General features: G+C 42.1%; 1 protein-coding gene across 2 annotated transcripts in view; it reads left to right on the forward strand.

Annotated features, from left to right (window-relative positions):
• KCNH5 (potassium voltage-gated channel subfamily H member 5) overlaps nucleotides 1-24438 on the forward strand; it is a 235041-nt gene that overhangs the window by 8394 nt on the left and 202209 nt on the right. For both annotated transcript variants that reach the window (XM_050952535.1, XM_050952536.1), the window contains exons 2-3: nucleotides 11291-11414; nucleotides 21448-21554. In XM_050952535.1, coding sequence (XP_050808492.1) covers nucleotides 11291-11414; nucleotides 21448-21554 — 231 coding nt within the window. The remainder of the gene's footprint in view (nucleotides 1-11290; nucleotides 11415-21447; nucleotides 21555-24438) is intronic.

A 24438-nucleotide genomic window follows, 5' to 3' on the forward strand; every position in this document is an offset into this window, starting at 1 on the left:
CTCCTGCCGACATAGTTTTTGCTGCTTGCGAAGGTGTTTTTTTTTTATGCCTATGACATAGTGTCTTCACCACACGCTCCTCTGCAGCGCTGTACGTATACAAGGCAAGCAGTGTAAAACCTATGGCCATCATGCAATAAAATAGCTTCTCAGACAAGCCATAGGGACAACCTGTTGTCTTTATTGATGTAAACATCTGTTGAGGTAGGTGGGAAGTTTGTCTCAGTAAAGAGTGAAGTATCAGAACATATATGAGATTAGGCCTGATGTGTAGCAACCAGTTTAACTTTTGAATTTTTGGGCAATAAGTTAAATGCAGATTATAATGTTTTTCTTTTAGTGTTTGCCTTGGAAATTGCTGTCAACTGCCATGCTCATAGCTGTCATACAAACTACATGGCAATAAAACAGTGAAACATATATTTGTGTACCCAATTTTATAATTTTTGATGAGCAGCTTTTTGGGGTGGGGCCATGGCTCGTATCGCAATGGTGAACCAATCGTGAGTTGCTCCTCAGTTTGCTATTATAATATAAATATTAACAACAACAATAGTACAAATAAATATCTGAAGCAGGAAATTTGTTCTGTGATGAATCTGTCAAGCAGATCTCAGGAGTTAGGTTTGGATGAATTTGAAAAGACTGACATGATTCTACATATTTAAAAGGCACAAGGGAAAGAACTCACTGTATTAGAAAATGTAGAACGGCCTTTACAGTACAGATTAAGAATGTCATGAGGAGGTTTGTGGTATCAGCGTAATGGCTCATCTGCAGCACCATGCCCAAGCTTGACCCCCTGATTCTGCAAACTGTTCCACATGGAAAGACTGCTGCACCTGCACAGAGCCCCCTGGACTTTAGTGGGGCTCTGCCCATGCAGGTCAGCTTGCAGGATCAGGATTTTCAATTGTATTCTGTCTGGTCGTGTGCCATGCCATGAGTGTGTTGCTGGATCCGTTGACTAAATTCAATAGAATATCCTTATTTGTCTGTGTCAGGGCTTAATTAGATTGGCTAAAAGGAAATCAAATATAAGGGGGGGGCATCTGAAAGGTTTTTATTTTGTGCAGAGTCTCATGAGTTTTCCAAGAGGAGGTGTGCAGATTGCAAGGCTATGCTGATCTTGGTTTAGTTATTGGGACAGTTGATTGACAGTCCTGTAAGTGGTTTGGGATTCTCATAAGGGAGTTAAGAAGCAAGCCAAAGTTGAAACAGATTTCCAGGCATTTTCACACAGCCTGTCAGTTCCTGGCTGTGCTCTATCTGGGTTGGAAGTGCGGATCTTGTAAAACTGATTTGGATAGATGTGTTTTTTCTTTTCTTATTTTTTTCTATTTTTTATTTCTGGTTGTGTTACTGAGTCTGATTTTGCATATCTCCTCCTTCCAACATAGTTGTTTTGTTCCTTAAAAGATTAGTTGCATATTCTCATGGGAGGAGATGTAAATATGAAATGGTGATTTTTACAAATTGTACTTGAATATTTCTAAGACAAGATGAGCAGAGATGATGTTCTTCACTTGATTAAACACATCTTCTCCTAGAGTGATTTAGCTGTTCTTACTTTTCCATCATTATGTAACGTGTATTTTTACATCGCTTTGGGCATCTTGTAAAAAAAAAATTACTTGAACATTGTGCTCATTTTTTAAAAACAAGGTTCCCAGGTTCAGAACAAAGCTGAACATTGGCTATTGTGATATTAAAGGTTTGGTGCTGTACTACATATTTTCCTACCTTTTTATATGAAGGAACTTATCTGCAAAATAGAAGCATGGAAACTTAAAATATATTTGATTTTTACAAGAAGCAGTGCTAGCAAAAGGTGGAATATTTGCTAATGTTCAGTAGTACAGTTGCTTGTCATCTGTATTAAAGTTTGTAAAGATGAGAGTAATGTTAGCTCATTAAAAGGGCTGCTGAGCCTTCTGAGATGATAGGAACTCTTTCTGAGGCAGGCATGTCCGATGCCTGAGACCTGCATTCTTGTTCTCCTATAGACATCAATGTTTTAGAAATATCTAGTAAAGGATTATATATATCCTACAGAACGTTTCTTCAGGCATTCTGCAGCACACTAACAAGATGGGGTTGGGAAAAATGCCTGGTGGACCCAGTGCCATCAGACAAGTTTAGACATCATAAAAATGGACTTTTCTCAAAGGGGATGTAAAATGAAAGTGCATTTTCAGCACATCAATTAAATTCAAGCCAGAGGGAATACACTAATAGATATTTTAACTTAATAACTGTGGAAGTTTTAAAGTTAGCTGCATGTGAATCTTTTCAAATAATGATTTATTGCCAGTTAGCTAACTGGAAAATTCTCGGCTTCTACATTCCTATGTTGGATCAGAGTCTATCACATCTAGTATCTGGTGTTCAGCAATGGCCAATATTGAACGGTCCAGATGCAAGTGTTCCCCACTTTTCCACCTCCTCTGTAATGTGCCTGGCAAGTTGTGCATTGCTGTACGTGGAAGGAAAATATATTCCTTTCTGGGCCATACCATGCAGCACTTAGTTTACATGAGTTGAAATTACCCATATTTTATCAAGGATTTGTTTACTTGTACCCTACCATCCAGAACTTCAGATCACTTTTGTTGCTCATAAAATAATCCAATTCTTTTAAAAGCTAGTGTGTACTGGACAGCTTGCCTCTCCTGTGGCAATGAATTCCACAGGCTGACTACACACTGTGGTCCTGATCCTACTATCTTAGCTCATGTGAGTAACCTCATGCTGTGCAAGGAATTGTTTAAGTACTTTGCGGCATATATACAGGAAAGTTATAGGGTTAAATTCTGCTTTTAAATTTTTTTTTTGGTAAATATAACCTGTATAAAATATTAGTGATGCAAATACAGAGGTAGATGTAAGTAAGTGTTTCTCTATTTTTTCTTTTCTTTATTCCTTTATTGTAGAGCTCTTGTCATTCTAATTATACATATATGTATTAGTTAATAGCATTTGTTAATTTTATTGATTCATTTAATTAAAACCAACACAAAGAAACCTAAGTAACACTAAAATTAAAATTCCCCAAACTCTACAGAACTAAACGAAATATAAATTAATCTAAGAACATAGTTTGTACCAAGTGGGGATTGAATGCCCCACTAAACTTCTGGTGCATTGATTTGTGTGTACAGTCGAAACCTTTTAATCCCTGGACTCTAAGTCCATTGCAGCTGACACAGGGGCACTGGTAGAAAGAGGAAAACTGCCTAAGGTGGTGGCCAGAATACTGCTCTCACTCCGCTTATCAAAGTAGTCTGGAGTTTTATCACTAACCAAATGTTAGCAGAGGCAAAAAATGCCTTCTTCCATTGCCAACGTCCTGGGAAATTCGTCTTGGACAACATTTTAGCCACAGTGCTCAAAGGCCCTTGGCTACATGGAGCAGCCTGTCAGAGGAGATTAGAATGAACCCAAAGTTGACTGTATTTTGAACATGAAGCACACCACAGTATTAGTTTTGACCAAAGCTGTCCTGCAAGTACTGAACATGAAAAAGAAACAAACAAAGCTAACTCTCCAGCAAGTGTAACCAGCAAGAGATTAAGGGAGATGGAGAGCAGAATCCACTCTGGTCAGTTCTGTGTAAATCTTAATCTTGGAAACGATGGATGCTCTAGAAATTCCTTAGGTAGGTAGGTTGTATATTTTGATAACTAGGCCAAACAGGCAGTGGCGTATTAGCCACTGGACTGATGGGGCCTGGGCCCAGGGGCCCCAGCCAACTGTGGTGTCCGGGAAAAAATCTGCTGCCAGGCACTGTAACCCAGGTGGGCGGGGCAAGGGAAGCCCCCATGTCTTGACCCTGCTCCGTGGCAGCAGGGCCGGGTTGGGGAAGCTCTCATGCCCCAACCCCCTTCCCCAGCAGCAGCAGCGCCGGGCAGATGGGACGGGGAAGACCCCCCCCCACAGCAGCCTCCAAGCCCAGCAGAAGCCGCGGGACGGGGAAGCCCCAGTGTCCCCCACCCCTCCCTGGCAGAAGCCATGGGGCGGCAGAGGAAGCCCCTGTGCCCGACCCTGCTCTCTGGAAGAAGCGCTGGGCGGGCAAGGCAGGAGAAGCCTCAGTGCCCAGAAATGTGGGAGGTTGTGGGGGAAGCCCCAGCATCTGGACCCCTGTGGTGGACCCCCTGGTGCAGGGACAGAGCTTCTCTGGTCTTGGGGCTGCAATGGGAGTGGGGCAGAAAGGGGTTGGGGGATGGAATGGGGAGGACCCTGGGTGGAACAGGGATGGACCCTGCCCCCAGGGAAGGGACAGAAAGGGGTGGGGCTGCAGGCAGAAGGAGGAGAACAGGGGCGAGCCGCAGGCAGAAGAGGCGGAGAGGGGCTCCCCACTTGCTCTGGTCCAGGCCCCCAAGAAACCTTAATCTGCCTCAGCAAATAGGTAACTTTAGTCCCAGACTGGCCGTTAGGACCAAACCTTGCTCATAGTCGCTGCAGAAACCTAAATGTTCATCCACCATTAGATATCTCCAACAATGTCATCCAAAACTGTCACATCTCAAACCCGGCGAAACCCCCATAAACTGCTGTGCTGTACCCTCTGTTCAGTTATGTCTATGGTTACCAAGAGGTTAGATTCTAAATGGAAAAAAAGCGGGGTGCAAAAATTCGAAACATTTCAGAATATACACCTCTACATCGATATAACGCTGTCCTTGGGAGCCAAAAAATCTTACCGTGTTATAGGTGAAACTGCGTTATATCGAACTTGCTTTGATCCACCAGAGTGCACTGTCAATAACAGATAGCTAAGGGTTAATGTTCTTTTACCTGTAAAGGGGTAACACCAGTAACCTGAAACACCTGACCAGAGGACCAATCAGGAAACAAGACTTTTTCAAATCTGGGTGGAGGGAAGTTTGTGTGTGAGTTCTTTGTTCTTTGTCTTGTGTCTGACCCTCTCGGCTCTGAGAGTGATCTTTCTGTCTCCTGCCTTTCTAATCTTCTGTTTCCCAGTTGTAAGTACAAAGAGATAAGACAGTAGGTTTATATTGTTTGTTTTTTTGTATTTACATGTGTGTAGTTGCTGGAATGTGTTAAATTGTATTCTTTGTGGATAAGGCTGTTTATTCATATTTCTTTTAAGCAATTGACCCTGTATTTGTCACCTTAATACAGAGAGACCATTTTTATGTCCTTTTCTTTCTTTTTATATAAAGTTTTCTTTTTAAGACCTGTTGGAGTTTTTCTTTAGTGGGGACTCCAGGGAATTGAGCCTGCAGCTCACCAGGGAATTGGTGGGAGGAAGAAGTCAGGGGGAAAATCTCTTTGTGTTAGATTTACTAAGCCTGACTTTGCATACCCTCTGGGTGAAGAGGGAAGTACTTGTGTTTCCAGGACTGGAAATGAGGAGGGTGGAGTCCCTCTGTTTAGATTCACGGAGCTTGCTTCTGTGTATCTCTCCAGGAACTCAGGGAGGGAACACCTGGAAGGGAGAAGGGAGGGGGGGAAATGGTTTATTCCCCTTTGTTGTAAGACTCAAGGCGTTTGGGTCTTTGGGGTCCCCAGGGAAGGTTTTGGGGGGGACCAGAGTGCCCCAAAACACTCTAAATTTTTGGGTGGTGGCAGCTTTACCCTGTCCAAGCTGGTAACTAAGCTTGGAGGTTTTCATGCTAACACCCATATTTTGGATGCTAAGGTCCAAATCTGGGAAATATGTTATGACATGCGCAGCCCCATCCGCCTGGAGCACTCCTTTACCCTGTTATATCCGAATTCGTGTTATATCGGGTCACATTATATCGGGGTAGAGGTGTACTAGCAGTTAAAACAGAGGGTTAAGACAAGGACTCCTGGGTGCAATCGCTGCCAGAGTTTTGGAGTGTGACCTCGTGCAGGTCACCCAAATCTGTGCCTTGGGTTCTCCACCAGTGCATAATTCATTAATACTACTCTCTGAATAAAGCGAAGGTGTGTTATATTTCTGTATCCTGAGTACTTCATCTCTTGATACTAGAAGACATGTTGGTGCCCTTTTCCTGCTGTTTGCAGAAAGACTCATTTAATTTACAGATGCTTGGAGAGGGTCCCATCTTTGTATTCAGAACTGTTGAAAGACCTGTGCACAGGCCCCGATGGTATTTTTAGAATTTGTGTCAAGAAAAAAAATTATATGGGACAGTTTAGCTGATGATTGGCATTGTCTCCAGCACTGGCTAGGGGTAGCTAACCCTGCTTTATTTGTGGAAACTCTGATATCTAGCAAAAAACCCTGTTTAGGATTTTGTTCAAAATTGCAGAGGTAATGTAAAAATTGTTAAACGCAGCTTTGATGGAGAAAATAACTCTATCAGCAATCAAATGGGGGAAAAGACAGGTTGGTATTATACATATGAATTAATGTGGTTATGATATAAGAAGACTCAGGCAGGATGTCATTACTAAATCAGCATTTTTCAGATTGCATTGGTATTTCTATGGGCTCTTTCCTTTGTCAAAGTTTTAAAGAGAAGATGCTATATACACAAAGCAAGAGACTTGTATATTTATCTGTCTTTGGCCTGATGCTTGTTACAATGATCATGGTACTAAATTTAGCCTCTTACTAAATTTTTGCATTTTTTAATTTTTTTTGTGTTTTTAATGAAAAATCAATAAAGCAAAAACAAAACAATAACCCAAAGTCAGTGCTGCTTTCCTATCTCCCGTGGTTTGGTCAGGCTTTGTTAATTAATGCTTTCTGAGCACTCTGCAATCCTCGGATGTAAAAGTCCAAAAATGTAATATCAGGCCTGCCATATGTCTGCTCTTGGCTGTGACATGCCTCTTGTGCTGTGTACATTGTGTTCTGAAACAGTTACATAACAGGAATATAGGATCAAGATTATCTCTGTCACAAATGATAAGATTACATATCTATGTAATCTGTTTATTGGTTTATGAATCTCAGGTCCTCCAGGGAGTGTCACAAATCCACATGATATCCCTGAATGATTTTATATTTGAATATCTTATTCTGCTGAAAGATGGATGCAATAGAAATGTCAGTCAGTCAGTTTGCTTCTGGTGAATGGAGGACACTCCTGTTTCATGTAAGGTGTTTCTTACTTCTAAGTGTCTAGAACATCTTAGGGAAGATAGTTATAGAAAATGAGTATTTTTTTGTGTGTGCGCAAAATCAATCCTGGTTTTGATTCAACACTCGTGTAGTACTTGTAGATTCACACAGTCTCTCCCAAGTAGGATTTTCCTCACATGGGAACGTTTAAGTCCAGCACCAACTCTGAACTATGCCCACTTGAGAGGAGTTAATTGGGGTGAATGTTGTGAAGACCATTCAGCAGTTCTAATGGGGGAGAGGGGTTTGGCTGATATGCAGATATATTGGATAAAATTCAAAACTATCCCGTGGGAGCAGTCATATTCAGAATTGGAAATGGCGGGAGGTGTTACTAACGGGTAAGGTTCTGTTAGTGCTGCAGTACGGCTGCCAAAATAAAACAGTGGTGCAGAAAAGAACTCTGGTTACGTCTCTAAAGCATGAACATCTCTTTTTCACTCGCTCGTCACAGTTCTGGGATGGCTGTTTTTTTTTTTGTTTGTTTTTTTGTCCTCACCATGCAGTTCTTTAATCTCTTTTTACAGCCCCAGCAATTAGTGATGCACACACTTGTTACACCCACCTAAATGTCCTGGATTCAACAGCTGAATTCACACGCAAACATTACTGGACTTGTGTTCTGCTTAGACAGTGTGTGTGTGAGAGAGAGAAAGAATAGAAAGTCCAGTTAGACAGTAATGGGGAAATGGTGCAGAGAGGGTAACAAACAGGGATACGCTGTGTAGAAAGTAGAGGGAAGAGGAAAAAATGCCTGGAGTATCAGTACAGTGGGTGAAATCTTAGCTCTATTGAAGTCAATGGCAAAGCTTCCATTGTCATCCGATATGTATGTATTTGTTTTGTGGTATGCATAGAAGCTCCAGTCATGGACCTGGCCACTTGCCTCCCTTTAGGTAGAAAAACAAGTTTAAAAAATATTGACTCCCTCTTCGGATAAAAAAGATTTTTGGGTAAACTCAGACTAATTATACGAATCTAAAAAGATTGAAGTTCATGAAACCCGAAGCTCTATCCTTACATCATTCTGTCTTTATTAGATTTTCACAAGGAAAAATATTGATCTTCGGATTTTTTTTTTCAAAATTCAAGTTTGTAAAATATATGAGAGAGATGGATATAGAAACTCAAAAATTTTCCAATATACTTACCATGTTGGATAGAATATTGGATAGAATATTATTTGGATTATATACTCTACATTCAAGCCTCTAAACCATAGGAAAAAATGTAGTGTAGAACCTATAAAAAAACAAATTATCGCTCTTTGATATGGAAATAAGGTAAATATAGCCATAAACAAAAGCAGTAGGCATAATTATCCTTTCACTAATGTAACGACAGCTGCTAAAAATTCTCCTTTAGATCTTTTTTGGACAATACCTGTGCTGAGAGGAAGATACCTGTATCATCACTGAGTTTGTACGTTAGAGACTTTTAATGGCTACATTTCATTAGCTTTTTTGCACCACTCTAGTGGTGAAAGTTACTGAATAGCTCCATAGCCGCAGTAAAAACACATTTACACAATGCTCAGAGATGACCCTGGATCATAAATGGAGAACCTCTGTTTTAGACTATAGGGAGAACATTGTTACAGGAACAATATTAGAAATGTTTGCATTGCTGATGAGCATATAACACTGTGGCAGTACAGCTGAAGAAAATGGATACTTCCTGCCAGGGGCCGCTCTAAGCACCAGCAAAGCAAGCACTTGCTTGGGGCAGCCCATTTGCAGGGGCGGCAGAACCAACAGGGGGCTCTGGGAGCTGCAGTTCCTTGGTTAGCTCCCTGCCTATAGAGCCAGCCCTGGAGCAGGGAAAGAACTACATTTCCCAGCATTCCCTTGGCCACTACCAACTGGAAAGGAAGGAGAGGGGGACCTCATGCGGCAGCGTGCTGTGAGTGGGGAGTGGTAGGGATACCATATTTTAACATTCACAACACAGGACACTCCATGGGGAAGGAAGCCCCACCCTGCCACCATCCACTCCCTCCGACTGCCCCTCACAGAAACCCCAACCCATCCAACCCCCCTGCTCCCTGATCACCCCCTCCCGGGACCCCTGCCCCTAACTGCCCCCCAGGACCCAACCGCCTATCTAAGCGCTGCTGGTCCTTGTCCCCTGATTGCCCCCTCCCGGGACCCCTGCCCCTAACAAAGCCTCCCTTCTTGTCCCCAACTGCCCCCTCCTGAGACCCCCTCCCAACTTCCCCCCTACCTGTCCCCTGACAAACCCCTGGGACTCCCATGCCTATCCAACCACTGCCTGTCCCCTGACTGCCCCCCCGAACCCTTGACACATCTAACCCCTCCTGCTCTTTGACTGCCCCCCCCCCAGAAACCCCTGACCCTTCTCCAATCCCTCACCCCCTTACCGTGCCACTCAGACCAGCACGTTTGGCTCCACGCAGCGCCAGACACGCTGCTGCATACATGCTGCCGTGCTCTCCCACGGAGCCCACAGCCCCCACCCCACACACACCGAGCACCTGCCTTCCAGATTTGAACACCTCAAAATTCAGGAGTGCTCAAGTTCAGTTTGGGCAGCTGTTACTTCATTTCTCCCAAATCAAATATACTGATCCACTGTAACTTGCTGTAGAAAAAGTCGGATAAAATTGAGCAAGAAATGCTTCTCAGTGGTTATTAGGACTGGAATTGCTATTTTCAACAGCCATTGCCTTTTTTTTGGTTTGTTTGTTTAAAAGGAAGACAGTGGTATTGCACTGGCAAATTCCCCATAGAAAGAAAGAGTGGAACAAAAGAATAATAAAGGCACCTCAACTTTTCCTCATTTATGTAGGATGGCCTTATAATATGCATCCAGATATCCTCCAGTCACACAAGCTGAAAATTGTTCCACTTACTGCAGTTCTGTAACCATATGGGAACCAATCCTGTCTGTGTTCTGTGCACATCTAAAATTCCTGCTGAATGACCCGCCCTGGGAGCGAGTTACCAGTGACCCAGGGCTGCGGCAGAAGGAGGGTGCAGGTGTAGGGGGGAGAGCCCAGGGCTGGGGTGGCAGGTGGTGTGTGTCGGGAGCACTGGTGGGGGGAGAGCACTCATGGGGGGGAAGGGAGAAGCCCAGCGCTGGGACGTCAGGGGATGTGGGTGGGGGGGAAGAGCCCAGGGCTGGGGTAGCAGGGGGGTGCGGAGGGGAGCCCAGGGCTGGAATGGGCGGCAGCCAAAATGTTTTTTCTTGGGGCAGCAAAAAACCTAGAGCCAGCCCTGCTTCCTGCTTCAGAAACACCTTGCTAAAAGCAGCTTTGGAGAAACAACGTTCCAAACTGGTGAATCAGATTATTTTAGGACTAGCTCCTAATATGTTTGTACTAATTCATGTATCTGAGCTGTAGGCACTGACTAAAAGAACAGATGATTGAAGCAATATTTAAACATAAGGTCAGCCTCCTGAAAATACTCACTGCAAATATTAGCATATTTAGAGGAACTGATATAGGCTGATAGAATTAACCAGAGCCAACACCTCCTTTTATGTAATAAAATAGACATTTCCAGTCTGTATCTACAATGTTGTTTTCTTTTCTAATCTCAGCCTTGAACTTTTTACTTTCCTTGCTTCCCATCACTATATTAGAGTTCCATTCAGCTTATCTATTATCTGCCATTATAGGCGTGATATAGCACGGTGCATAGCTGTGCAAATTTCTCTCTGCGTGTCAGCTGCAATCCTCCACCCCAGAGGTGGCTGCCTCTGAATAATTGTGTGAAACACTTTGGGTACTGTGAAAAGCACAGTATTTTATTTGTCTTATTATGCAACATGCCTGTCATCAATGCTAGGCACACTGACCATTTTACACATAAATAAACAAGATATAATGTTAGTTCAAGGTTGATATCAAGGCACAATATCCTCATCAAAAGTTGATAATAGGTGATTCTTAGAACGTACTGTATGAATTGTTTAAGAGCTGGTGCTTGTTTTAGTACTTTGGGTGAAAGAAGTGTCAAACGTTACTAGAAACAAAACGTGTCCAACCAAATGTAACTTTTCATTTTATAATGCCATATCCTTTTTTTTAGAGCCTTTGATTTGTTCGGTTATCTGTTAAACTCATATCCGATTGATATTATCAGTATGAATATGTCTGCAATTGGTTTTAACACAAGGATCATTTAACCTTACATGATGGTTAACTGCAAATCTTCCTCTCTCTCTCTTTTTTCTTTTTAGAATCAAGTTTTTTACTGGGAAATGCCCAGATTGTGGACTGGCCCGTAGTTTATAGTAATGACGGTTTTTGTAAACTCTCTGGATATCATCGAGCTGACGTCATGCAGAAGAGTAGCACTTGCAGGTATGTAGCCTTGGTATATTCACAAACTAATTATTTATATTGAGTGAAAGTTAGTACTCTGCTAAAATGTTTAAATGATCTTGAAAGCCTTAATTTAAAAATGATCTGTTAAAAGTTTGCAAAATTACCAATATACTATTTAAGGTACCAATGCAATCAATAGAATTTGTAACTATAAAGGTTGGATACTGCACAGTGCTGACCACCTTGTCTCTGATCCAGCAAAGCACTTAAACACGTGGTTAACTGTATGCATGAGTAGTTCCATTGACGTCAATAGATCTACTGAAGTCAATGGAAGTAATTGAGTGCTTAAAGTTTAGTACATGCTTATGTGCTTTTGTTGGATCAGGGCCAGACTACTCAGCATGTTGTAGGATTGAGCTATAAATGAAAAGAGAATATTTCTGATGATAATATAGATTTGTTTTTACTTTATAACATTTACCAATGAATATATTTTCTGCCATCCATGTTTTGAGAACAAGCTAGTTCTTCCTTTAATTAGCTTCTGGATCCTGAGTTCAGGAATTTGTGACTTGCCTTGTAACAGCTGTTGGTGGTATAAATGTTCTGAGCAGTGCAGGAATGAAGAAAAATCTTCAGTGGAAAAGGAAAATTTTAGAGACTCTGAGCTAGGTTCTCCTTTTTCTTGGAATTGCTCCTGATTTACACCAATATCAGTGAGGTCACAATCGGGCCCTGTAATGAATTTGAAAGAGATATGCAGACATGGTAGGATGTTTAAAAACTGGGTTTTAGTCCACACAAGTGGACGATTTTTACTAGTTTCACTTTAACTGATTCACAAGAGGCCTACCCCCATGACCATACTGAAGTGCACACTGCACTCTGTCACCATCGGGGCAGTTACCCCTAGGAGCAGTTGGACATACTGTCACCCCTTGTCTGGTGGTCTGCCAGGAGAGGACAATTTTAATTTATGGCCTGATATCCATCCTACCCTCCTCAACTGAGTGCCTGGGAGATGCTCCAGGAGAGCGCTGAATCCCTGGGAGATGCTTTCTGTGGACTGGGTTAGCGAACTCCAAGCCCCATAAAGCATGTGCAGCCACAATCCTGGCAGAGCGTCCACTGCCCGGGGCCTACACCTGGTTAGACTGCTGGTAAATGAAGCAACCCAGGGAGCAAATCTGACTCTATACGTGCGGTACATTAAGTACCATTCCATTTTCACCAAGAGGCAACAAGCACATTGCTAATGGGAAAACGTAGCCTGCTCTGCTTTCCTCTATTGAGGAGGAGGGGAAACCCTTGGAATCCAAGATTCCTGAAAGTATTCAGGCTTCCTGTAGCAGACAATGGTATAGGAACAAGCTTGTGATGTTACCATGCAATATTGAATACAGGCAATAGCAAGCAAGTTCTCAAACTCATGGGGGCTGACGGAGACAACCTCATCACAGCCATCTCAGATGCACTCATAGAATTGCCCTGTTGCACTCCCATGATCACATCTACGTTTTCTTTGTACTCAAACACATCTATATAAGCTACTTGCTGCCAGCTGAGCCTCTTTCCAACAGCTCTGAATTAAAACCATTACAAGTACAGAACAGAACTATAAGAAAATTTTAGTTAAACACCTTTGAAACATGAGGACTTATGAGTTCTCCTATTAAAAATACCCCCTCAATTATACTTCAGATAGTAAAGGTGCCAAAAGGTTTGTTGCCTAGCAGTGTTTTTGTGCATGTTTATGTGTTATGGGTATAACATGTAGAGCAGTCTCCCACCTTTTCTCTCTTAGGATGTAAAAGTTTATATGGGGTTAAATTCACCCCTATGGAGAGAACCGGCATGAGACCTGTGCACCATTTAAGTCCCTTGTAAGCCCTGTTTCAATGATGAAAATGGTCCATGGACGTTGGGTATGTTGGCACTGGGGCTGGAAGGTATGACGCAAGTGGTCATACCCGCACTAGCTCTGATGAAGCTAGTATGCTAAAAATAGCAATATTGTCCTGGTGGCATGAGTGTGGGAGGGGCTAGCTACCCTGAGTAGGTACCTAGGATCTTGGATGGGAGTGCATTCAGGGCAGCTGCTTGCACCACTTTGATTAAAATTCTTATTTAGCTCTGATTGAGCTAGTGTGAGTATGTCTACTTGAGCTGGAAGTTACATCTTTCAGCTCCAGTATAGATACCTCCATTCTGTTGGCCCTCTTCACCAGGTCACTCTTATGTTATTCTTGAGTAGGAGGTTAGTAGGATAGACAGGGCTGCTTTCTAATATAGACTCCATTTTTTTTTCTCTTCACTTCCAACTACCCATCCACTTTAGAGTGTGTCTATTTAGCAACCACCTTTTCATTCAAAGACTGGGTCAGACTCTTGTCTACGCCTGATCTTTAGCTGGTTGAGTTACACTGAGCAGTGTGGTGATTTCCACATGCTGCAGCGGCTCAGAATGCTGCCTCAGTGAAAATTCCCATCTTTGCTGGTACATGGGATATGAGGCTGGGATCGAAAAGTTATCCAAAAGGTTTAATGTCCAATGCATGCCTTTTCAGACAGGAAAAGTTTTGAAGCTACTCTCTAATAAAAACTTGTGCTGCTGTGTGAAACAGAACAGTTTTTGGGTGGACTGTGGCTTTTTGGGTTTACTCACTTGAGTGTGTGGTGTTGAGGGTGAGAAATACAATAGATGACATCGAAGAGGGATTGTGAAGATGATAGCCAGCAAATGTCTGTTTTTTTGATAGATGGTGTAATTTTAATCAACATGATACATAAGATTTTATTTTCTAAATTGGGTTCTCAATCTACATGTGATAAGACTGATTGCTACATCGTGTGTGTCCAAAATAGAATTATTTGATATATAACATAGCATTAGCTGGATTAAAGCAAAGCAGATTTCTGATGCTATGAGATCAGAGTGCTATGGTGCTACATTTATATTGCTTTTCAGGACAAAAATGTATACACATAGAGAGAGATACATAATGTAAAACTTTTCAGACCCTAGGCTCTGATTCTTGGGATGCAGTTTAGCTGTGCTTGGTGCAGGTCCTGAGTATGGTGGAGGACAAAGATAGTTTTATTCCACTATTGTGGCTGTCAGTTTGAAGGTGGGCCAGTTTGTCCCCAGTGTAAGTTAGAGCAGATCTGAGGCTGCTCTAAAATTTATACTTGGCTACCAGCAGCCCCAAGTGGCTATTCCAGCAGCTGGGAATAGCTGGAGTATAGAGATGCACTCACAGTCATGGTCCTCACACCCAGGGCCTCGACATTAGCTCTACACCACTTGGGGATACCTCCTATAGAATAGTAGTTCACATCTGGCTAGATCAACTGGCTTTATGGCACATTGTAGCAGCTGAGTGGTACAAAGTACTCAGCATAGAGATGAGAACTGGGCAACCAGAGCTTTGAGCTACAGGGATATAAATATGTTTTTGATTGGCACATATCATGCCAGAAATTGTGTGCTTAATTGTGCACACAATAGCATTGTCACACACACACAGACCCAATTTTTCAGCAGGTGGAAACTTGTGAGTTGATGAATATTGTGTCCCAATGAAATTACAACTGGGATGGCCTGAGGGGCTGCTGCAGTTTCAGTATATTTAGGCTACAATTGCACATGCAAACATTCTTTACTTCCAGTTGCACTAGGAGCTTAAATTGCACTTAGAGAAATATTTCTCTTGTATTTATATGTGCTCATGCAAATTTAGATCTTACTGAGTAAATTAAAAGAATTGGCTGTTTATAAAACCGTTCTGAAAATTATATGGTATTGTTAGTAGCAGTCTCAAAATATCATTTCAATGGTCCTTGGTAGCCATTGATTCCTCTGTGCAAGAACTCATGAAAACACAAGCCCATTGAACACTTGGTTAGCAGAGGTGCTCCATGCCTTGTACATTTGGCATTGTCTGGGGGCTGCTCCATTCCTCTCTTTGGCTTGCCTGTCTCCACAGGGCTTGGCTAAGGCCTGGGTGTGACCCACAGTTTTTAGATGAAACTGAGCTTCCCTGGGTGAGTCTGTGTGCCCTGGTGGAACCGTACACAAAGGGACACAGTATTAGGGGATCACAGCTCTTTATTGAACCGGTTGTTTACAGGCAGCATTATCGGGGAAATTGCTGCACTATTCTAATTCAGGATCTCAGGGGAGTGAGGGAAACATTCACTCCTGGTTTGATCTATTGCTGTTTAAAGTTGGATGAAAAATCTGTAGGTAAAATCCTGGCTCTGCTGAAGTCAATGGCAAAACTCCCACTGATTTCAGCAGGGCCAGGATTTCACCCCTGTATGTCTAGTGAGTGGACATCAGTGTTCAAGAATAATTAAACTTGACATTGAGATGGTTTCTCATTTACGCTAAAGGCCCCTTATACTATCAGGGCGTCACAAAGAGGCCTTGTTGTGAAGGAGAATCAGGCCTGTGGAGTTTCCATTGAGGTTTATTATAAAGGATGCTGTGCTTTAACTTGCAGATTTTTGAAGCTTCTAATTCGCGAGTTGGTGGCTGTTGTTCATTTTGGGTGAATCCTTTTCAAGCTGGTATTGGCCAGCATAATGCTGTCGTGCTGGTTTTCATCGAATGCCCCTTGATAAACAGGGTTGTAATTTTGGTTTAGGATCCTGCCATGCTTTGCCATTCACCCAGCCTTCAGAACCTCACAGAATTATCCATTAACACGAAGAGGGCACTACTGGTGACACCACCAGCAGCGGTCTGAAACTGACTAGCAATACAAGAGTCCTGTGCCCACTCAGAGCTGCACTGTATTGAATGATTCTTCTGTTTCGGGGGGTGCTTGGGAGGGAGATAAGAACACAAACAAGATAAATACAGATTGACCTGCTTAAGAAAGACAAAAAATTTGTCTAAAGTTGCTCCTTTCTGCGACTATCTCAGTGAGTCTTATGTGTCTGCGATATGTCCATCATGTAGATTGTAGGATCCCTAGCATGGAGTGGTCTTGATATTTGTCTTGTACAGTGTGCTGTTGATGCTTGACAAGTAATAAATAACCACAACCGGTGACAGGGGAAGACAGTGTGATTGATAAAGGAGTAGGGATGGGAGTCCCCCCAGTTGTTTTAAAAAAAAGAAAAAGAGAGGAGGAGAGTCAAAATTAAATCTGTGATAAACAGAGATCTTATGTAACTTGTATGGCAGAGTTGCTTTGTAAGTTCCCTATGCACCTGATACTAGAAACTGTCCATTGAAAAGTTTAGTTATTGCAGCACAAGACCTTAAAATATTTCCTTATATGAGAAAATATTGTAAGATTTGAACTTTAGAGATTGACTGCTGTCATAAATTGATTTTCTTGTAAACATATAGTTGATTGATCATATTCAGCAGGGTTATATAGTTACTCCTTAATACCTAATATCCCCACTGTACAAGATGCTGAATACAGCTAGTCATTATACCTCTAATTAATATTGATTGTTCCTGCACTTATAAACTATGTAAACACTTGAGCAGAATCTTTTTTCTGTAGTCTCGTGCTAAGGGGAAAATTGTTTTAAATCTCTGGAACAACACAACAGAAAATTCAGTTGCATGACACATTATGCTAAACCTCTCGGGTCATATTTTTGTTTTGCCCTGTCAGTGCATTAAAGAGAACAGATTAAAAAGAAATGGAACATTCCAACCTTAGTTGTTGTCACCTCAAATGTAAATGTAGAAAACATTATCAGCTGAAATTATAAATAGAAAACAGATTGTTTGAAAATATTCTGTCTGCAGTGTGTTGTGGAATTATCTGAAAGACAGCCATGTATTAATAGAAGTTGGATTCTAGGTTGGTGGTGAATTCGAAAAATGATGACATTATTGAGTGGTATCTTGTAGAACTCTGCTGATTTGGTAAAACAGATTGCTGGCATCAGTCATCACAGAAAAGTTCAGTAGCATCTCCTTAATAATTTGCACTGGTAACTTAGTAATGACATATACTATATCAGTGCCTGCCTTTGTTTTGCTGTGAATAACTTCCTTTAGTATCCCACAAATATTATAGGACATTTTTGATCTACAGGCCAGATTCTGATCCCATTCCTCGCACTGAGTAGCATCTTACTCTGCGAGTATCCTCTTGACCCAGTAGAACTACTGTGCTAGTGTGAAAAACTGCTTACCAGTAGTGAGTAAGGAGTTCACAGTCTCGCCCTAACACAGTCAAGTCACTAACAACTTATTTTGTTGTTTCTTGCAGCATAAGTGTAAAATAAATCTCAGTTTACTGAAGCTCTGAAGGTTTGTCAACCAATAAAAGAAAAACTTCTTTTAAACTGTAGAGGCACTGGTAGCCTTATTTCCTCCTTTATCTCTAATTTTCATGGAGGTTTCTATTGTGGATTGCCATTCCAACTCAAAATGCCTGTGAACAAAGAAAATGGCAATTAAAAGTATGTTCATCCAAGCATTTGACAGCTTTTATTCTACCTTCCTTTTTCTTGCACTTCTTTAATTGTAGATCTGCATAGAGCTGTCTTCATTTATATTTGGTCCTGGGGAAGAACAACCATGAGGGCTCAGATGTTCTGTTATGAAATTCAGTGTTTTAGGGTATGTCTCTAATGCAGCTGGAAGGTGTGATTTCCCACCCAGGTAACTCCCCGCTAGCTCAGCTTGAGCTGGTGCGCTAAAAATAGCAGTGCGGACATGGCAGCACGTTTGGCAGCTCGGGCTAGCCACCTGAGTCCAAGCCTGCCTGGGCTGTCACTGTGGGCCAAGCTTGGGCTGCGATACCCACACTGCTGTTTTTAGCACACTAGCTCAAGCTGGACTAGCATGAGTCTGTCTACCCACGCTGTGAATCACACTTCTCAGTCAGGTCAGTACACAGGTGTTTGGGAGCCTGGGGCAAAATCTGAAACGGAAGCCCTCCCACCTTCCAAAAAAATTGTCCCTGAGAGGAGGACCTGGGGAGTGGTGGCATATTGGAGAGGAGCCTCCCCTGCAACCCCACAGTGCTGGCTCCTGTCCTAAGGGGCTGGGTCCAGCTCCCTGCTTCGGGTGTTGTGACCTGGCTCACAGGCTTGCATCACCACTCAGTTTGGACTGATGGTCCCTCCACTGCGAAGGAACTGCTAGGCCAAACCTGAATGGTGCTGCAATCCCACGCATCAGTTTTCCTTGCACCCTCCTTTCCCCTAGGTGACCCTGCTCCCAGCTGCAGTGTAGACATACCCTTAGAAGTAAAGTCAATGGAGTGGTGCCCATTTATACCAGCCTCCTTCTGAAAAACTCCAGTGAAGAAGCTTAGGCAGTCTGTTCCATTGTCCAATCGTTCTTAGAGTTAGGAAGTTTTTCCTGAGATTTAATCTAAACCTGCTATGCTGTAGTTTGAACTCATTACCTCTTGTCCTGCCCTCTGAGACAAGAGAGGACAACTTTTCTCCTGTCTTTTTTATGGCAGCCTTTCAAGTATCTGAAGACCATTATCATATCTCCCCGCCCTGCCCATCTCCTCTTTTCCAAACTAAACATACTCAGTTCCCTCAGCCTTTGCTCATATGATTCACATTCCATCTCTTTGATCATCTTTGGCTCTTGCCTCTGGATCCTTTCAGGTTTTTCTGCATCCTTTCTGTACATTGGTACCCAAAACTGGACACAGTACTCCAGCTTAGGCCTAACCAGCACTGAGTAGAGTGGTACTATCACCTCCCATGCTATGCCTCTGTTAATGCAACCTAAAATTGCATTTGCTTTATTTGCAACAGCTTCACGTTGCTGATTCATGTTGAGGTGGTGATCCCCCACAACTCCCAGATCCTTCTGAGCAGTGCTGCTGCCAAGTCAGTTTTCCCCCCATTCTGTATCTATGTGTTTGGTTTTTCTTCCCGAAGTGTAGCACCTTACATGTGTCTTTGCTGAATGTCATTTTGTTGTTTAAGCCCAGTTCTTCAATTTATCAAGATCCCTCTGAATGTGAGCTCTATCCTCCAAAGTATTGGCAACCCCTACTAGCTTTGTGTCATCCTCAAACTTGATCAGTATGCTCTCCATACTTACATCCAGGTTATTAATAAAGGTGTTAAACAACACCAGACTCAAAACAGATCCCTGTGGGAACCCCCCAATTATGTATTCACTTAATGGTAGTTCCATCAAGCCCACATTTCTCTAGCTTACTTATCAAATGTCATGTGGGACTGTGTCAAAAGCCTTGCTGAAGTCCAGGTATGTTATGTCCATCACATTCCTCCTATCCAGCAAATCAGTTACTTTCTCAAAGAAGGAAATCAAACTGGTTTGGCATGATTTGTTCTTGGTAAATCCATGCTGGCTGCTAGTGATCACTACTTCATTCGCCAGGTATTCGCAAATTGAATGTTTATACTTTGCTCTAGTATCTTACTAGGTATCGAGGTTTGGCTGACTGCTGTATAGTTCCCTGGTGCATCCTTTTTCCCCTTTTCAAAGGTGGACACTATGTTAGCCTTTCTCCAGTCTTCTGGGATCTCTCTTGTCATCCATGAGTTTGTAAATATTATTGCCAGTGGCTCCAAGATTTCTTCAGCTAATTCTTTCAGTACCCTTGTGTACATAGCATCTGGCCCTGCTGATTTGCATCCATTCAAATTGGTCAGAAGATCTGATGTGTTCTTTACTTTTTCCCAATCTGCATGCCTTCCCCTTTATTATCTATAGTAACTTCACTAGTCATCTGGTCACACATTATTTTTTGTGAGAAGACTGAAGCCAAGTAGATATTGAGCAGCTCTGCCTTTCTATCATCCTCCATTCCCAGGTCACCTTCTCCATTGAGCAGCAGACCCGCACCATTGTTAAGTTTGCATTTATAGCTGTTTAGTGGAGGGGAGGAGGAGGAATGTACAGATGCATTTTAGTACTTTTTCCAAACAGTATGATACAAAAATTAATTGAATAACATGAAATAAGTAAATGTATTTGCATATTTCTTAAGAGTTGTGTAATAGTCTAGCAGTTTGATTTCTTGTGCAATAAAAAGGCAATTCATCCAGTTCTATTTTATTCCACAAATTAAGCAAGTGAGGTAAATATAGTGTAACTAAACCTCAGAGGAGTTTAATGGAGTTTTGCACATTTACATCAGCACAGGGAATTTGAACCAGGGATGCTCTTCCATTGAAATTCACCCTGCCAATATGAATGACAGGTGCTGGCACTTGTATAATTGATGTTGGGGATGCACTATTTGAGAGGTGTAGTGTTGAACAGGGTAGCTGAGGAATTGATCCAGCAAGGCACTTAGACACGACTCTAACTTGAAGCATGTGAGTTGTCCCAGTGATTTCCTTCCCACTCACATGGGATAAATGCAAACTTGACTTGACGTCAGTGGGACAATTCGTACTCTTAAATCCCCCAATCCAGCACAACTTTTATTTGCAAGTGAATTGCAACCTTTATTTCTTGTTGGTGAAATCCTGTCTTGATTCATAATCAGACCTTTATAAGTAAACTGTGATTACCTGAATGTCTTGGGGTACCTCTGGATAATTTTAAAAAACAGAACTTGGTCCCTGTCTGAATTTTGGATTTGGGGCATGGGAGCAAATTTTGAGTAACTCAACATTCTCATAACCGATGCTTGGATCATCAGGACTTATCAGTAGTGGATTCCATTCTGCCTCACAAGTATAAAGGGTTCTATGAGGATTTGAGAATTTGCATGGCTTTTGTTGAGTTTTCTTCTCCACTTTATCATTTTGTCACTGTAGCATTTTTACGTGTTGCCCCAGTGGTAGTAATAGGATATGCTTTTGTATATTGTCAGCTCTTTTTGTAACACACTAGCCTTGAATGTGTGCCTAGAAAGTCACTTATAAAATGTAAAATGACAGCACATAAATCTTTCTTACAATAAATGAGCAGCCACGATTGTTTGATTTATAGGTTTCATGGCAATCTTGGAATACCATAAATGTTGATATGAGGTGTAACTCATAGTTACATTTCAGTGATGACGATTACAGCATAGCCAATGTTTATAAGTTGTTACTTGAGTGTGGAAAAAAACAGAAATGGATTTTTCTTTTCCAGTTTTATGTATGGGGAACTGACGGATAAGAAGACCATTGAAAAAGTCAGACAGACTTTTGACAACTATGAGTCAAACTGCTTTGAAATTCTTCTGTACAAGAAAAACAGTATGTATAACATTGTATGCAACTGGTGGTAATTGACAGTACATTTTTTTAAAATGAATAATTGAGCAATACCAATGTTTCTTTTAGCATTTGTGTGGGAGTTTGGGGCAAGATTGTTAAAAGTGGTTAGTGGTTTTGGGTGCCTTAATATTTGAATGGGCAACTTGAGACCAGGGCCAGCTCCAGGGGTATTGCCGCCCCAAGCAGTCAAAAAAAAAAAAAGCCGCGATGGCTATCGCGATCTGCGGCAATTCAGCGGGAGGTCCTTCGCTCTGAGCGGGAGTGAGGGACCCTCCACTGAATTGCTGCCGAATACCTGAAAGTGCCGCCCCAAGTACCTGCTTGATAAGCTGGTGCCTGGAGCTGGCCTGCTTGAGACCCCTTAAAAGACTGGTTTTTAGTGGGTAGGTGCTCAGTACTTTCTGAAAGTCTGGCCCCTTTAAAATGCCTCAAGTGAGGGCCCCAGAAACATAACTCATTTTTGAAACTTTTGGGGTATATGAAAATGATCAAACTAGGTACATTTGTAGGAAGCACTGTGCGAGGTGCTCCATGCAGATTGGAGAATGTCCGTCAATCATGAGCTGGAACACTCATGTCCCAGGTGTCTATGGTCCTGTCACTTGTGCCTACTGATCTGATGTCTCTATGATGCGTAAAGATACCCATTAGGAACTTGGATGAGACCACCAAACATAAGACCCAGTCAAGAATTAGTACAAGGTTATTGGAATGCAGAGGACAATGTAGTAACTCAACAATGTGACCAATTCTCTCCTTCAGCTGTCTGTCCTCTCCAGCAGGTTTCAAGGACTGGAGATGATTTTACTTCAGAGTCAGCTTGCCACTACATATTGCCACTCTAGTCTTTCTCTTTAGGTGTTTATGCTGCTCCTGTGCATTGTTCTTGCTCATCAACATTTAACATGATACCGGAAAAAATCTGTTAGTTATGGATTGGCTGGCAGAGTTTACAAACTCTGTTTTTTTAACTCATATAGTCCCTCTTTTTTTTAATGGTTGGACTTAATCACTATTCAAAGAATACTGCTGCCATGAGATCCCGGAAGCTTGACCCAGTAACTTGCATGTTCATTCGGTTATGTGAGGCCACGTAATAGAGGCTGTAGCCTTGTAAGCTGCTCTCCACAGGCAGACCCCTATGCCTGCATGGAGTAGCTTGCAGGATTGGGTCCTTAGCTTTTCCTAGTGTACGTCAGTTGCAGGAAACAAATGCATTTTAGGAAAGGGTAAATTGTGTTCCAGGGCCTCATCCAATAGTTGTGCTATATCTCAGTACAAATACTTCTGTCTCTGATAACTATGAACAGAGGATTTAAGACAATGCTGCTCCCTGAGATTGTATCTGCTAAGACTTCCTGAAATTATACGTGTGTTCTTTATACTTCATTTCCAGTTTCCCTTTGTAGAAGAAATCATCCTGTCCTTTGCCTTGCACACACTTAAGCAGTAATAAATTATCCTAAGATTCCCAAAATTCTGCCCACCCGAAGTATTTTAGCAAACTTTTCCATTAAAAGAAGAACAATTGCAGCTCTCACTTCCAGTATTGCTGCAGGTGTCTTGACATGTTCTGTGAATGACACCATTCTGGTCTTTGGCATATGGTCATGTCTGTTCTTTTGCTTTTCTGCTGCTCTGCTCTTTTGTCCATGCACTCTGCCTGATTGCTCCCACATATTAGGAAAATGTTCTGAGATGGTTTTGCCCTGCATTTCTCCACTGGAGGAGGCTTCTAATGTTTCCACACCCTGTTTCCAGCTGGTAACGGAATGGATCCCTGGCAATCAACTCTCCCCTTTGCTATTGGGTTATCTTATTAAAAATAAGCTGAAGTGGCAGCTCCTGGTTAATTTCCCTTTTATTTTTAAATAGAAAAGCTAAAAGCTTTCTCCTGATCTCTTTTCCATATCAGGCCAACAGCTTTTGCTTAGAAAAGAATATCCCCTGCTTGAGTGGATTGCCTCTCAATAAATCCCTGAAACACAGCTTCCTCATTAAAACCTTCAGCTGTGCCCAGATTTCCAGCTCTTCTGTCTGTAGTTTTTATAAGATATGCAGGATAGTGGAAGGATTTTGTAATAAGAAAATATCCAAGTACAGTCTATAGGGTCATTCTCTGTTCAGTCTTGGATTGGATCCCATCCTTAAATTCAGTCTCTCTTGCTCTCTCTCCTCTTCTCCAAAGGCAAGAATTAAGACTCCTTTTGGTACTAACACTTTAACTGGCTGACTTCTGTCTCAGCAAATGCATTGTCCAGCACTTGGTTCTACCCAGTCATAATCTGTACCTGGCTTCCTGCAGGTTGGCAAAACGTGACCTCACTACATAAGCACATGTTAAAGTTAACGCTGTAGTAAAAAATAGGTAGTGTATGTTTCTTCTAGAACACCTGCAGAAAATACAGACTGTTCCCAGATTGAGGGGTTTCAGTTTATTCCCACTGGAGGCCAGATGTGTCACCAGCCTTCTGCTCTGAGTTCACTGCACTTTCATAGACCAAACGTGAGAACACCCAGTGTTCATTTCAAACCCCACTCTGTGCCTAGCAGTGCTGTGTGTTCTTGCTCATGAGTTGTGTAGGTTTTTCTCCTGAGAGACTCTTTTGGGAGCAACTGAGATTTGTTTGGCTTCTCCTTTGCCTCTAGCATATTGAGAGGTATTATCCAGAGCTGCTGCTTTCAGGCGTTATCCTCAGGATTGCTGCCCTCAGGCACTTACTTAGCATTTTAAGCTTGCTGTTATGAGGACTGCCTGGTTTCCTTATGTTTATTAGAGTGCCTTCTGCTTTTTAATTAGTTACTTGTCTAAAGAGCTGCACATTACAAACCTCTTAGAAGCCAGTGTTCAGGTCTGTAAATC

The sequence above is a fragment of the Gopherus flavomarginatus genome, chromosome 5 (genome assembly GCF_025201925.1).
Source record: "Gopherus flavomarginatus isolate rGopFla2 chromosome 5, rGopFla2.mat.asm, whole genome shotgun sequence".
Classification (NCBI taxonomy): Eukaryota; Metazoa; Chordata; order Testudines; family Testudinidae; genus Gopherus; species Gopherus flavomarginatus.